Source organism: Notolepis coatsorum (genome assembly GCF_963971535.1).
Source record: "Notolepis coatsorum genome assembly, chromosome: 3".
NCBI lineage: Eukaryota > Metazoa > Chordata > Actinopteri > Aulopiformes > Paralepididae > Notolepis > Notolepis coatsorum.
The window spans coordinates 171022480-171040041 of NC_140167.1; the positions used below are offsets into that span (position 1 = coordinate 171022480).

The following is a 17562-nucleotide window of genomic DNA, read 5'->3' on the forward strand; positions in this document are numbered from 1 at the left end:
CCCATCCAGGTGGACGGAGAGGCCTGGATCCAGCCTCCTGGAGTCATCAAGATACAACACAAGAACAGAGCCCAGATGCTCACCAGAGACAGGGTGAGGAGGGAGGGGAGGAATAGAGGGACAGAAGGAGGGAGAGAGGGAGATAAAAAGAGGGAGGGGAGAGAGGGATAGAAGGGGGGAGAGTGATCAAGAGAGGGAGGGAGGGAGGGATGAGGAGGGTTGGGCTATGGGGATGAAGAGATGGAGGGATAGAAGGAAGGATAGAGGGAAGAAGAGGGAGGGATATAAGGAGGGATAAGATGATAAGATAAGATGATCCTTTATTAATCCCCTTGGGGAAATTCAGGTGTCAAAGCAGCATGGGGGGGGGGGGGGGTACAGGGGAGGGGGGGGGGGGGGGTACAGAGCTTCACAATCCGGATAAAGGGATATAAGGAGGGATATAGGGAGATAGAGAGATGGAGGAGAGAGATGGAGGGATAGAGGGAGATGGAGAGAGCAAGTGGCGGTTTCTCCACTAGGGGCGCTGGGGCGCCGACCGCCCTGGTAAAGAGAGAGGAGAAGAAGAACATTTTTTATTTTTATTTTTTATTTTAGAGCCCCTAGAAATAAAAATAAACATGTTTTAAAATGAATAATATTTACTCATTTTAAGTATGTTTGTGTTTCCAATGCACAATATCACGTTAATATATCAAATATAAAATAATTGTTTTTCATTCACAGGAAGTCACTAGTAACTATACCTCTCAGGCCGGGCGACTCGTATCGCGCACAGGCAGGGCGTGCACTGGTTTCATCGCGGTATCCTCGCAGCCAATGAAATAGTTCAAGCAAAAAATTTCGCTATCAGTGCGTAACGCACTGTGCGTTGAAATATGATGTAATATGATGGAAGCAAGCAGCGTCTATACTTTCCGTAGCCGCATTTCTCTGAGACGCTCTCTGATTGGCCGACCCAGTTTCTACACTGGTTAGGCTTAGGCACTCTTCGAAGTTGGTTAAGGTTATAGTTTGTCTTAGAGCAATGACGGCAAGTTCTTTCGTACGGTTAAGCTTAGGCACTCTTTCGAAGTTAGTTAAGGTTAGAGTTTGTCTTAGAGCATCGCGATAGAAACGCCAGGTAGTTTGCAGGCTGTTCGACGCGGAAATGGGCAAAGACACAGCTCGTCACAGTACTTGTGGTGCCTAACTTGGCTAACAAGAAGCTATATGGCTAGCTGGATGCAGTGGACATGGATGGACATCAACACAGTCCTGGACAGTGGATATACTTTATCAAGCCCTTCTGCCTGCTGGACAGTGGTGCGTTTTCAACTTAACAAGTGAGAGTTGCGATATCTTCTATCTCTCTCTCCTCTCTCTCTCTCTCTCTCTCTCATCTCTCTCTCTCTCTCTCTCTCGCTCTCTCTCTCTCGCTCTCTCTCTCTCTCTCTCCCTGTTAGAGCGATGCTGTGTGTTGTTGTTGAACTAATTAATTTCGCCGCGGGGGGCCCATAATGACCCGGACAATGAATGGTAACTTGTTAAAAAGGACAAGATATACATAAGTGATTATTTTTGCATGGATCAGATGAGAGAGAGAGAGAGAGAGAGAGAGAGAGAGGGGGGGGGGTAGTGGAATAGGGAGATACAGAGAGAGAGAGAGAGAGAGAAGAGAGAGAGAGAGAGAGAGAGAGAGATGAGACGAGAGAGGAGAGAGAGAGAGATGAGAGAGAGAGAGAGAGAGATGTGCGTGTTTGTGTAGGGCATATTGGAAGTGTGGCTGCATTTGACTGACTGTGAATCATATATTTGATTGATGGCAATGGTGGTAGTTGTACCTACTTAAATATTCGCCAATGCGTGGTACAAAATTTGTTTGCAAATCTAGTTTGCAAAATGTTTGGTATAGCGCCCCCTCATGGAGAAGAATGCACCGGCCGCCACTGGGAGAGAGGGATATACTGAAGAAGCGAGGGAGGAATAGAAGGATGGGTAGAGGGACAAAGAGAGAGGGAGAGAGAGAGTGAAGAAGAGAGGTGGAGGAATAGAAGGATGGATAGAGGGACAAAGAGAGGGAGAAATAGAAGGATGGATACAGGGATGAAGAGCGGGGCTCCAGGCCAGAAGGGGTCAGCAGAGGGTGGTGAACAGTGATGCCAGTAACGCGTTACTAAGTAACGCGTTATTGTAATCTGATTACTTTTCCCCGAAAATAGTAATCTAACGCGTTAATCTTTAAAAGCCAGTAATCTGATTGCAGTTACTTGTCCAAGTGGCTGTGCATTACTATTTCGTTACTATCTCATCATAAATTCATAATGCAGGCGGAATGCAGTATTTTATTTCGTTTTCGACAGTCAAAAATACATTTTGAGCTGTTTTTCTTTTGGGAGTGACGTGGTGTGGCAGTGAAAGGGTTAAATACAAGAATGTGTCCCGCGGCGTGACTGGTCCCTCTGTCTGTGAGTGACTCTGCTTTAGTCCAATCACATTCCCCATCCACAGTCTGCGAATCAGAGGCAGAGTAGGGCGGGTCTTCACAGCACGTCATGTGACATATGCGCCAATCGTGTGACAGCAGGGCTCCGTCGTCGGAGAATTCCACCCCAAAACGCTTGGCAAAATTAAAAGTGAAACACCGCAAGATGACTTTTGCGGTTTCTGTTCAGAATTCCACCCCAAACGCTCGTCTAAACGTAGCCTCGGTCACTACTTCACGGCGGAGGAAACAAAATTCTGTCTACCGCTAAAAACAGCACATCCAATTGCATTGAAAGCATCTGGAATCACAACACAACCTGTCAGGATCTAGGGGTAACAGTACTGTATATTTGAATACCGTTATGTCACAAATGTATCAGTACTAAATACCTATATGTCCCTATGCCATAAATGTCATGTATGTTGTGTATGTCATAAATGTCTATATGAATTGAAAATGGGGGACCCTGATGGAAACAAGACAAACGTCTTTCTCAGGTCTGCATCCCCTTAACAATTGTATGTATTGAGCCGTACTGTATTGTACCCATTCTGCAATCTGTTAAATAAAGTTTTCATTCATTCATTCATTCTAGCCGACGCTTCGACTAGGTACAGGAGGGTTGATGGTGGCAGAGCAAAAGCTCTTATTTGCCAGATTTACAGTTAATTTACATGTTAAAGAGAGACTGATTGTATGTTTATAGAGAGACATTTATAAAAACAATTTAATAGTTACAGTTGATATAATTGAATAGTTCAGCCTGCATTTGTTAGATGTGATACACTGGTTTTGTAAAACCACTGGCTGGCTGCTCTAATGCTGTGAGCATCATAGACTGTTGCTTTACCATACTTGATGGTACAGAAGCTGAAGCACTAGTTTAACAATTTACGTTATGTGCAGAGAAACAAGTTAAAAACAATTTATGCACTTTCAATAAAGCGTTTAAAAAAAAACTGTTGGGGGAACGACGACGACTTCGTAACCTAGTTACTTTCAAAGTAACTAAGTTACTCTGATAATCAAGTAATCAGTAAAGTAACTTAGATTACTTTTTAAAGGAGTAATCAGTAATCAGTAATCAGATTACTTTTACAAGTAATCTGTGGCATCACTGGTGGTGAATAACAGGCTGTGAGATGAAGAAGTATTTTGTTGATGAAGACGAGGAGAAGATGCCTGGCAGGAGCGAGAGAGGAAGGTGTTAGATAATAACAGTAGCTTCATTTGACACACATGTGGGCGGCACGGTGGCACAGTGGTTAGCACTGCTGCCTCACAGCAAGAAGTTCCTGGGTTCGAACCCCAGCAGGAGTTTGTGTGGAGTTTGCATGTTCGCGTGGGTTTCCTTTCTTGGTTTCCTCCCACACCATAAAAGAAATTGATAAATAATACTGAATTAAGACAATAGACAATGCTAAATTACACAACACATTGGCCAGAGCAAGAGCTCCAGAGACACACAAGCACATCCCTCCCCCTTCACTCTCTCTCTCACTCCACACACACAATAAACCACGCTGGACACTGCTGCATCTGGCAAGCTCCAGACCAGATCAAAAGGCTAGGCACAATCAGTGCATCCACTTAAGTCCATTAGACCCTTTTGGTGAGGGATCTCACCAGATTAGCCCAGATCAAATAATTGAACTCATTGTCACAAAATGCCACAAGTCACTAATATACGACTAGCCAAGGGATTATAAAAGTCCCGGCAAGATACTGGTCAAATACCACACTCTCCATCAATCACAGATCGTTATTGATAAGACACTCAAAAAACATACAGCCCCCTCTCTCTCTCCTTCTCTCTCCCTCTATCTCAGCACACACGCGCACACAGACACACACACGCACATATGTGCACGGAATTGTGCACTCATGCACGGCAGACATACTGGCTGACCAATACACTAGACACACAACGTGCACTCAGGACAGAGACCACATACACACTCGACTATGGGATCGCTAATAAAAGACTTGGATAGGGAAGGAGGGGCACTTCTTCTCTGCTTTTACTTTTTGCTGGACACTGACTGGACGGACTGACCGGACTCCACGGACGAGACTGCTGGACTGACGGGACACTGACTTGACTGCATTTTCTTTTCTACATGACCGGCCGGTTGTACCAACTTGATTTCAATTGTACCTTGCTTATTCACTTTTTATAATAAATACAAAAGTGTTTAATATCTTTAAATATCTTATTACAACTTTCACGTATCCGAGTCTAAAAAACGTTGACAACATGCATGGTAGGCAGGGACTACAGATGGAAACTAGCTAATTAGCTAAAATCTGGCACATTTACATTGATGTGGTAACTGAAGATGTTTGACACTGCCTCTCTCTCTCTCTCTCTCTCTCTCTCTCTCTCTCTCTCTCTCTCTCTCTCTCTCTCTCTCTCTCTCTCTCTCTCTCTCTCTCTCTCTCTCTCCCCCCCCCCAGGCCTTTGAGAACACCCTGAAGTCCTGGGAGGATAAGCTGAAGTACGACAAGGCCCCCCTGAGGCCCCACCTGTACCCACAGCATTCTGTAGACCTGGCCACCGAGGAGGAGGCCGCCCTGGTGCAGCTGTGTGCCCGCGCTGCTGAGGAGCTCATCACCAGGTAGAGGCAACACACACACACACACACACACACACACACACACACACACACACACACACACACACACACACACACACACACACACACACACACATGCATGTACACATGCACACACACACACACACACACACACTGGGGGCGACGGTGGCTCGGTAGGTAGAGCAGTCGTCTGGTAATCCTCCTGGGCAGCGTGTCGAAGTGTCCTTGAGCAAGACATTTAACCCCCCCCACACACACACACACACACACACACACTTGCATGGTCACCTCCGCCATCGGTGTGTGAATGTGTGAGTGAATGGGTAAAATGTGGGGAACAAATTGTAAAGCGCTTTGGATAAAAGGTGCTATATAAATGCAGCCATTTACTATTTACACGCACGCACACACACACACACACACACACACACACACACACACACACACACACACACACACACACACACACACACACACACACACACACACACACACACATACCAGTAAACATGGTTTGAGAACAAATTGCTGCTTACAAACATGCACACAGTGCACACTTGCTCATCACCTCATAATAATAATAATAATAATAATAATAATAATAATAATAATAATAATAATAATAATAATAATAATAATAATAATAATAATAATAATAATAATAATAATAATAATAGTATTATTGCCTGATGATAGTTATTGACTATTGATTTATGTATTGTTGTTATATGTATTTAAAAATGCTCTTCTGACCTGATCTGATCTGTCCAATGACAGGATCTGCGAGGCTGCGAAGACCAATGGGCTTCTAGAACAGGAGCTGGCTCACCCTGTCAACGCTGCGTCTCACGCTATTAACAAGACACACCCCAAGTTCCCTGAGGTAAGACTAATGAAGAACTATAACACACCCCAAGTTCCCTGAGGTAAGACTAATGAAGAACTATAACACACCCCAAGTTCCCTGAGGTAAGACTAATGAAGAACTATAACACACCCCAAGTTCCCTGAGGTAAGACTAATGAAGAACTATAACACACCCCAAGTTCCCTGAGGTAAGACTAATGAAGAACTATAACACACCCCAAGTTCCCTGAGGTAAGACTAATGAAGAACTATAACATACCCCAAGTTCCCTGAGGTAAGACTAATGAAGAACTATAACACACCCCAAGTTCCCTGAGGTAAGACTAATGAAGAACTATAACACACCCCAAGTTCCCTGAGGTAAGACTAATGAAGAACTATAACATACCCCACGTTCCCTGATGTAAGACTAATTAAGAACTATAACACACCCCAAGTTCCCTGATGTAAGACTAATTAAGAACTATAACATACCCCAATTAGTTCCCTGAGGTAAGACTAATGAAGAACTATAACATACCAATTAGTTCCCTGAGGTAAGACTAATGAAGAACTATAACACATACCAATTAGTTCCCTGAGGTAAGACTAATGAAGAACTATAACATACCCCAATTAGTTCCCAGAGGTAAGAAATAATAAAATACAACACATACCAATTAGTTCCCTGAGGTAAGACTAATGAAGAACTAACACATACCAATTAGTTCCCTGAGGTAAGACTAATGAAGAACTATAACACATACCAATTAGTTCCCTGATGTAAGACTAATGAAGAACTACAACACATACCAATTAGTTCCCAGAGGTAAGAAATAAGAAAATACAACACATACCAATTAGTTCCCTGAGGTAAGACTAATGAAGAACTAACACATACCAATTAGTTCCCTGAGGTAAGACTAATGAAGAACTAACACATACCAATTAGTTCCCAGAGGTAAGAAATAAAAAAATACAACACATACCAATTAGTTCCCTGAGGTAAGACTAATGAAGAACTAACACATACCAATTAGTTCCCTGATGTAAGACTAATGAAGAACTATAACACACCCCAAGTTCCCTGATGTAAGACTAATGAAGAACTATAACACACCCCAATTAGTTCCCTGAGGTAAGACTAACGAAGAACTACAACACACCCCAATTAGTTCCCTGAGGTAAAAAAAACGAGAGAAAAAACACATACCAATTAGTTCCCTGAGGTAAGACTAATGAAGAACTAACACATACCAATTAGTTCCCTGAGGTAAGACAAATGAAGAACTATAACACATACCAATTAGTTCCCTGAGGTAAGACTAATAAAGAACTAACACATACCAATTAGTTCCCAGAGGTAAGAAATAAAAAGATACAACACATACCAATTCGTTCCCTGAGGTAACACTAATGAAGAACTACAACACATACCAATTAGTTCCCTGAGGTAACACTAATGAAGAACTACAACACATACCAATTCGTTCCCTGAGGTAACACTAATGAAGAACTACAACACATACCAATTAGTTCCCTGAGGTAACACTAATGAAGAATTACAACACATACCAATTAGTTCCCTGAGGTAACACTAATGAAGAACTACAACACATACCAATTAGTTCCCTGCAAAATGTTCATTTCCTTTTCTTTTTATATTGAGCACTGACAATTAGGTGACCGTTTGCCTGATATAGAGTGCAGCATTTTGGAACAACACGTTTCCTTCATAGATGTGACTGATCTCTACATGACCGTTGTGTTTGCAGAGCTTGACGAGGAACACGGCGATCGAGGTGGCCAGCACCGTCCAGGCGCTGCACAACGAGACGGAGTCCCTCCTCGTGGGTCGCGTCTCCCTGGTGAGTGACACGGCTTCCAGAACCTCGAAGGAGAATCATGCATGAGGCTGTGAATCAAATCAAATCTAATTTATTTGTAAGGCCCGACAACACACACGTTAATGTCCCCGTGGGCCCGGACACGTCTTCTTTAAACAAGTCAAGAAGAAACATCACAATAAATCAAGAACAAAGAGAAAAACACCAGGAAATCCTAAATAAAATATAGAATAAATAAATTTAATGAATGCAACACTCCCAGATAAGGAGGTAAGGAAAAACTCACTAAAAACCTAGCAATAGGAAAAAAGCACCACAGGCAATGTGGAGGGGAGAAACCTTAGAAGGGCCGTTCAAGGGGGATCTCCCTTCTTAGATGTCGGTGATAGTAGTGTTGCTATATAACAGCAACTGTTTTAACTATTATATTAAACTGTATATTATATTAATATTATTCAATGTTATATTGTTGACCATGAACACTCTTAAGTGGTATTATGTGTTAAGATAAGTGTTAAATAGGTCTACATTCCGACAGCCATCACTGATATAGAGTGTTTGCTCAGTCCCTCCGTTCTGCAGTAATATATTTCCTGGTATCCCTTCCCACTGTATCCAATCAGGAGGGACTGGGAGACCCATGTTATGGTCACTCTGTATTAGTGATGGCTGTCAGAATGTAGAGCTATTTAACACTTTTAACAAACAAATACCAATTACAGCATCTTTCTGTATGATTTCCAGACTACATGGTTATCGATCAGAAAATAATGTTTTTCTAAAAGCTGCGATACTTACTTTCTGACCGCATTTTTAGATTAGATTAGATTACATTACATTCAATTAGATTACATTACATTAGATTAAAATGTATTGTCATTATACAGCACAAGTACAGTACAACAAAAAGATGGTTGGCATCCAACCAGAGTGCAAATGTAACAGCAATATACAATGTACAGGTGATTAAACTGGGTATAAAATATATAAATTAATACTACTGAGTGTATTAATAATCAGATGTATGTACTGAGTTGTAGTATAATAACGTACAGTCAGTGATACAAGTATAAAGACACTATGGTAGTAAGTCATACTGTCCAGCAGCGTAACTAGTAAGAGTAGGATACTCACGTCGGGGTCACCTATGTAGCGCTGAGAAAAAGGAGTCGGAGGCGGTGTCTCGAAGTTAAACCTAATTCCTTTATTATTCATCAGCGTAACAACAAGTCGACGTAGTCGAGTCGATAGTAAGAAAGAATGCCGGTGGCAGGAAGTGCCACACTATAAATCGTTCGGGGGGAACTAATATTCCCAACAACAGTTCTGTGTGAATTATGTACAGCAGTGGAGGCTGCTGACCAAATTTTTAGGTGAAGCACAAATTATTATATTATATTATATATTAAATAATATTTTTAAAACATCCCCCACTGTGTGTCAGTGGACACAGATGAAAACATATTAACATTAGGTGACAGCGGACTTGACCAGATGAAAACATATTAGGTGACAGCGCACCTGACCAGATGAAATCATATTAGGTGACAGCGCACCTGACCAGATCAAAACATATTAGGTGACAGCGCACCTGATCAGATCAAAACATTTTAGGTGACAGCGCACCTGACCAGATCAAAACATAATTAGGTGAAGGTGACAAGGAAGCCACATACTCATACCCCCCCGACACTCAACTAACCGCCTCGGACAGTCCTTCATACCAGTGGCCATCAGGCTCCACAACAGTGGGCAGCGACTGCTGCCAGACATCGACCTAGAACTAATAGGAACCCAAGTAGGACAATAACACTACCTTATGCATACTGCACCTTATGTGGATACTGTGAATAATGAATAATGTATATTTCAGTTAGTTAGATAGTAAATTATATTGACCTATTTGTTTACACTGCTTGTGTTGTTTTCACTACCTGTACCCCCCCCCCCCCTTCCCCCATGCTGCTATGATGCCTGAATTTCCCCAAGGGGATCAATAAAGGAATATCTTATCTTATCTTAAAAGGAAAGATGAAATTACCTACCTGGGTTCCATCCTATAGAGGCAAATCTTTCCTGTGACAAAATGGGATCCAATGTAATAAAACTAAGTCAACCAACGAACTAGATTCCTGTACCGGATCTCCTCTCTGGTAAACAAGAATACCTTGAAGACTCTAACAGGAGCACTCATTCAAGGGTACTACGACTATGCTTGCACCTCATGGTACCAAAGCACCTCAAAGGCACTAAAAACAAGATTACAAACATCACAAAACAAACTGGTCAGACTACTGCTTGACCTTACTCCTAAAACCCACCTCACCCCTGTCCACTTTGATAACCTAGGATGGCTTAGAGTAGATGACAGAGTACAGCAACTTGCAATGGGCCTGGTCTACAAGATACACGACTACACCACTAAGATACCCATGTGCATGTCGAAATACTTCCCAAAGGTCAGTGAATACCACGACCACAACACCAGAGGGAGTTCCACAAATCATGTTCAACCCAGATAAAATAATAAAAAAAAAAAAAAAAAAAAAAACTTTTTTTTTTAATAAAAGAAAATAGTCATAACTTAGAAATTAGATTGCATAGGTCTATGAATCGATATCGCGATTCTGTTTCGATTAATTGCCCAGCCCTACAGTGTGTACAGTAAGTTAGCTTGGTGATTATCATTGTGATGTAGGCTAAGCTGCCTAGCTACTGTTAGCATACAAGCACTGTAGCCTACTTACGTTTTTTCTGATCCAGATGCATAAATCCACTTCTTCATGTTGCTCAGTTGCTGGTTTATACTTCGGTCCTAATGTTGGTGCAAAGTTTAATTTAGCCTGACTTGTTATAGCTGTACAGCTTACTAACTACTAAACAACAACTTTCTCATAGTCTCAACTTTCACATAGTCAAAATGGGTCCAGCTGCATGTGAGGAGTATAGGTTTAGCTCGGGCCAATCTCAAGTTTCTCAAGTTTCTTTATTATTTGTCATACAGAAGTACAGAATACTTTTATACAAAATGCTTCTTTATGTTACATTTTGTATAAAAGTATTCTGTACTTCTGTATGACAACTAATAAAGAAACTTGAGAAACTTGAGATTGGCCCGAGCTAAACCTATCCTCCTCACATGCAGCTGGACCCATTTTGACTTTGCAATGCAGAAATCTCTGATTGGATTTGCAAGGCTGCCAATCATATTCAACCTCCGTGTATTGGATGTCAAGGGCTGTCAATCAATCAATCCTCCATTCAATGACAAGAGTTTAACTGCACAGACCGTGCTTAGATGAAGTTAATAGCCTATTTTGATTCGCTGTTATTTATTATTTATTTAACAATGGGTCACACCTGTGAAGTTTTCTTCACGAATAATTACTGCAGGCAATACTGCAGTGCAGGCCTGCTCAGAGCTGTACATTTTGGCCATTTTTGAAGAAAAAAAAAATCACTGGCATTTTTTTTACAGAGGAAAACATTTATAATAAAAAAATAATAATAATAATAATAATTTAAAAAAAAAATATATATATATAGTTTTTTTTTTTATATATAGGTATATGTAAATTAATAATAATTATGAATTATGAGTGAATTTGTGTTTCACGTGTTGTCATAGAGAAACCTCCACTGATGTACAGTCACTACAATGTACAGATATGGATACATTATAGTATCTACAGATAATGTATATATATTTTTCACATTTTCAAAACTTCTTGTGAGCACCTGCCGTCAGAAGGTCTCACTGAGTCATGGAGTCCTGCTCAAACAACCCCACGCTACCAGTGGCCAGTCTGTTGTTATTCCATATTTAGTTACAACAAGATTGTGCTAGCCTTCTGTTGGTAGAGAGGAGGGAGCCCTTTGTTTACAGCAACTCGCTGCTGCCATCTAGTGGTCAGAAATCGTCTGTGCAGCTGCAGTGGTGTTTTGAGATGCACTGGTTGATATACTGATGGGTACTGAACTGATGTCAAATCAAGTGTTCCTTTATTAATCCCCTTGGGGGGATTCAGGTGTCATAGCAGCATGGGAGGGGGGGGGGGGTACAGGTAGGATAGGTAGTAATAAGAATAGAACATAGAGTGCAAAGTAATAATGATGATAGTGACACCAATAGTAGTAGTGAACAGTAGTGGGCGGCAGGATTCAATCAGACAGTAGTAATAGTGTTGATGGTATACAGTACATGGTCCAAACCGTAGTAACACACTGCACCAGAGTCCGTGCAGTGTTTATTATTAAGAGTCAGACAGTTATTATTAAGAGTCAGATAGTCCTAACAGAGTCAGATAGTCCTAACAGTGTTTATTATTAAGAGTCAGATACAGTAGTCCTAACAGTGTTTATTATTAACACTTTGAATGCCAACGACGACTATTCTCGTTTTATCAGACCCCCCGTTGAGTGCCGACGATGAGAAATGTAGTTTAATTTTTTTATTAGCGATCTGAATTCATATTTCATCAACCGAGTCTCCCGTTGGTACATCAGCCCCTCCAGGAGCTCAGATGGGAAAAAAGCGCCCCCTATCGTCTATCCCTGTGTAACTGCAGGTCAGTCGGTTAGACTGGGAGATCCCTGTGGGATCTGTAGAGGTGGAGCCAACTGGCTCCATTATGCTGCCGATGGATCTGATAATGAGGGATCTGATCGCGAGACGGAAAGCAGCCTGGAATATATATTTACAGCAGCCAATAATCAATCAATAAACGCGATCGATATTTGGAATGGCGATCAGGAATTGGAATAATCTTTTGGAGAACATCTGATCTGGTCTATGTTACCAGTATTGGGGTAATCGGAGCTGTATTCACTGAGATAACAGCGTGTATGTGTGTGTGTGTGATCTTGAGGAAACGAGAGAATAGATTTTTTCAGCCCGCCTCTATAGCGTGCATAAGTACACATATACTATCGATAATCTAGCATTTATTTGAAAACGATTCATAAATAGGCAGACAAATGACAACGTGTCTAGTGTATTCGAGAATATTCCAATAAATGCCGTTTATGGGGGAATCTTAAAATTTTCTGAAACTTTTCGAGAGAACGATAGCTTTTCGAAATGCTAGAAAAAGGATATGAACCAATTAAAAAACAATCCGTTTCGACAATGTTGACTGCAAACAAGTAATTGATAAGCGACGGGCAGATTAGACACATAGTTTAAAACATAGATTAGGCGTTTTTAACGCTAACATTGAAGTGGATGATGGCATTCAACGGGGTAAAAAGGTAAACAAGGTCGGCACTGATAGTGTTAAGAGTCAGATAGACCTAACAGTGTTTATTATTAAGAGTCAGATAGTCCTAACAGTGTTTATTATTAAGAGGCAGATAGACCTAACAGTGTTTATTATTAAGAGTCAGATAGTCCTAACAGTGTTTATTATTAAGAGTCAGATAGTCCTAACAGTGTTTATTATTAAGAGTCAGATAGTCCTAACAGTGTTTATTATTAAGAGTCAGACAGTCCTAACAGTGTTTATTATTAAGAGTCAGATTGTTATGGTTTGTAACCGACCCCAATCGCACAACACAAGACAGGTATGATGGTTTGCCAAGAAACAGATATTTATTTAGAACAGGGAAAAAGGGCACTGTCCCTTTAAGGGAGAAAACACAAGACACTGGACACGTCTTCTTTAAACAAGTCAAGAAGAAACATCACAATAAATCAAGAACAAAGAGAAAAACACCAGGAAATCCTAAATAAAATATAGAATAAATAAATTTAATGAATGCAACACTCCCAGATAAGGAGGTAAGGAAAAACTCACTAAAAACCTAGCAATAGGAAAAAAGCACCACAGGCAATGTGGAGGGGAGAAACCTTAGAAGGGCCGTTCAAGGGGGATCTCCCTTCTTAGATGTCGGTGATAGTAGTGTTGCTATATAACAGCAACTGTTTTAACTATTATATTAAACTGTATATTATATTAATATTATTCAATGTTATATTGTTGACCATGAACACTCTTAAGTGGTATTATGTGTTAAGATAAGTGTTAAATAGGTCTACATTCCGACAGCCATCACTGATATAGAGTGTTTGCTCAGTCCCTCCGTTCTGCAGTAATATATTTCCTGGTATCCCTTCCCACTGTATCCAATCAGGAGGGACTGGGAGACCCATGTTATGGTCACTCTGTATTAGTGATGGCTGTCAGAATGTAGAGCTATTTAACACTTTTAACAAACAAATACCAATTACAGCATCTTTCTGTATGATTTCCAGACTACATGGTTATCGATCAGAAAATAATGTTTTTCTAAAAGCTGCGATACTTACTTTCTGACCGCATTTTTAGATTAGATTAGATTACATTACATTCAATTAGATTACATTACATTAGATTAAAATGTATTGTCATTATACAGCACAAGTACAGTACAACAAAAAGATGGTTGGCATCCAACCAGAGTGCAAATGTAACAGCAATATACAATGTACAGGTGATTAAACTGGGTATAAAATATATAAATTAATACTACTGAGTGTATTAATAATCAGATGTATGTACTGAGTTGTAGTATAATAACGTACAGTCAGTGATACAAAATGCTTCTTTATGTTACATTTTGTATAAAAGTATTCTGTACTTCTGTATGACAACTAATAAAGAAACTTGAGAAACTTGAGATTGGCCCGAGCTAAACCTATCCTCCTCACATGCAGCTGGACCCATTTTGACTTTGCAATGCAGAAATCTCTGATTGGATTTGCAAGGCTGCCAATCATATTCAACCTCCGTGTATTGGATGTCAAGGGCTGTCAATCAATCAATCCTCCATTCAATGACAAGAGTTTAACTGCACAGACCGTGCTTAGATGAAGTTAATAGCCTATTTTGATTCGCTGTTATTTATTATTTATTTAACAATGGGTCACACCTGTGAAGTTTTCTTCACGAATAATTACTGCAGGCAATACTGCAGTGCAGGCCTGCTCAGAGCTGTACATTTTGGCCATTTTTGAAGAAAAAAAAAATCACTGGCATTTTTTTTACAGAGGAAAACATTTATAATAAAAAAATAATAATAATAATAATAATTTAAAAAAAAAATATATATATATAGTTTTTTTTTTTATATATAGGTATATGTAAATTAATAATAATTATGAATTATGAGTGAATTTGTGTTTCACGTGTTGTCATAGAGAAACCTCCACTGATGTACAGTCACTACAATGTACAGATATGGATACATTATAGTATCTACAGATAATGTATATATATTTTTCACATTTTCAAAACTTCTTGTGAGCACCTGCCGTCAGAAGGTCTCACTGAGTCATGGAGTCCTGCTCAAACAACCCCACGCTACCAGTGGCCAGTCTGTTGTTATTCCATATTTAGTTACAACAAGATTGTGCTAGCCTTCTGTTGGTAGAGAGGAGGGAGCCCTTTGTTTACAGCAACTCGCTGCTGCCATCTAGTGGTCAGAAATCGTCTGTGCAGCTGCAGTGGTGTTTTGAGATGCACTGGTTGATATACTGATGGGTACTGAACTGATGTCAAATCAAGTGTTCCTTTATTAATCCCCTTGGGGGGATTCAGGTGTCATAGCAGCATGGGAGGGGGGGGGGGGTACAGGTAGGATAGGTAGTAATAAGAATAGAACATAGAGTGCAAAGTAATAATGATGATAGTGACACCAATAGTAGTAGTGAACAGTAGTGGGCGGCAGGATTCAATCAGACAGTAGTAATAGTGTTGATGGTATACAGTACATGGTCCAAACCGTAGTAACACACTGCACCAGAGTCCGTGCAGTGTTTATTATTAAGAGTCAGACAGTTATTATTAAGAGTCAGATAGTCCTAACAGAGTCAGATAGTCCTAACAGTGTTTATTATTAAGAGTCAGATACAGTAGTCCTAACAGTGTTTATTATTAACACTTTGAATGCCAACGACGACTATTCTCGTTTTATCAGACCCCCCGTTGAGTGCCGACGATGAGAAATGTAGTTTAATTTTTTTATTAGCGATCTGAATTCATATTTCATCAACCGAGTCTCCCGTTGGTACATCAGCCCCTCCAGGAGCTCAGATGGGAAAAAAGCGCCCCCTATCGTCTATCCCTGTGTAACTGCAGGTCAGTCGGTTAGACTGGGAGATCCCTGTGGGATCTGTAGAGGTGGAGCCAACTGGCTCCATTATGCTGCCGATGGATCTGATAATGAGGGATCTGATCGCGAGACGGAAAGCAGCCTGGAATATATATTTACAGCAGCCAATAATCAATCAATAAACGCGATCGATATTTGGAATGGCGATCAGGAATTGGAATAATCTTTTGGAGAACATCTGATCTGGTCTATGTTACCAGTATTGGGGTAATCGGAGCTGTATTCACTGAGATAACAGCGTGTATGTGTGTGTGTGTGATCTTGAGGAAACGAGAGAATAGATTTTTTCAGCCCGCCTCTATAGCGTGCATAAGTACACATATACTATCGATAATCTAGCATTTATTTGAAAACGATTCATAAATAGGCAGACAAATGACAACGTGTCTAGTGTATTCGAGAATATTCCAATAAATGCCGTTTATGGGGGAATCTTAAAATTTTCTGAAACTTTTCGAGAGAACGATAGCTTTTCGAAATGCTAGAAAAAGGATATGAACCAATTAAAAAACAATCCGTTTCGACAATGTTGACTGCAAACAAGTAATTGATAAGCGACGGGCAGATTAGACACATAGTTTAAAACATAGATTAGGCGTTTTTAACGCTAACATTGAAGTGGATGATGGCATTCAACGGGGTAAAAAGGTAAACAAGGTCGGCACTGATAGTGTTAAGAGTCAGATAGACCTAACAGTGTTTATTATTAAGAGTCAGATAGTCCTAACAGTGTTTATTATTAAGAGGCAGATAGACCTAACAGTGTTTATTATTAAGAGTCAGATAGTCCTAACAGTGTTTATTATTAAGAGTCAGATAGTCCTAACAGTGTTTATTATTAAGAGTCAGATAGTCCTAACAGTGTTTATTATTAAGAGTCAGACAGTCCTAACAGTGTTTATTATTAAGAGTCAGATTGTTATGGTTTGTAACCGACCCCAATCGCACAACACAAGACAGGTATGATGGTTTGCCAAGAAACAGATATTTATTTAGAACAGGGAAAAAGGGCACTGTCCCTTTAAGGGAGAAAACACAAGACACTGGAATAACACAAGAGGGGTAGGTAAAGTGCCTTTAAGAGGCGGGCAGGAAAAGGGAACACTATGGGAAGGTAAAGGGAACGCCTAAGGGAAGGTTAAGGGAACGCCTTGGGAACAGAGGACTAGGGACTAGGAGATCTAGGGACAGAGGACTAGGGACTAGGTGGAACTAGAAGGGGAAAACTTGGGACCAGGAACTAGGTGGAACTAGAAGGGGAGAACTAGGGAACAGAGGGGACTGAGGCCCGCGGAGGCGGGCTGGGGAACAGGGAGGAACTGGGGACAGAGAACCGCGGAGGCGGGCTGGGGACAGGGAGGAACTGGGGACTGGTGGGAAAACATCTGGGCCGCTCTGCAGAACAGAGGAGAGGGTTAATATTCAAAGGGAACAAACAGAGCAGATGCAGAACAGTCCAAAAAACAAAGTAACAAAGTAAATACTATCTTCGTGTGAACAAACACACAGTGGGAGATGGAATGTCCAAAATAATATCCAAGTGAGAACTAAAGGAGGCAATACGCTGGGAGAGTGACATCACAATCAAAACTCACCCAGGCGTATGCGTAATGGTACAGGAACAGCAGCGGGAACGAGGGCAAGGGGCATTACG

The 17562-nt window shown here is 40.7% G+C and overlaps 1 protein-coding gene across 1 annotated transcript in view; it reads left to right on the top strand.

Moving 5' to 3' along the window:
* The first annotated feature begins 41 nt into the window (after positions 1–41).
* LOC311224839 (diacylglycerol kinase eta-like) overlaps positions 42–17562 on the top strand; it is a 44387-nt gene continuing 26866 nt past the window's right edge. Inside the window, exons 1-4 of the mRNA XM_084309967.1 lie at positions 42–93; positions 4925–5085; positions 5842–5947; positions 7686–7778. Coding sequence (XP_084166093.1) covers positions 76–93; positions 4925–5085; positions 5842–5947; positions 7686–7778 — 378 coding nt within the window. The 5' untranslated portion in view covers positions 42–75. The remainder of the gene's footprint in view (positions 94–4924; positions 5086–5841; positions 5948–7685; positions 7779–17562) is intronic.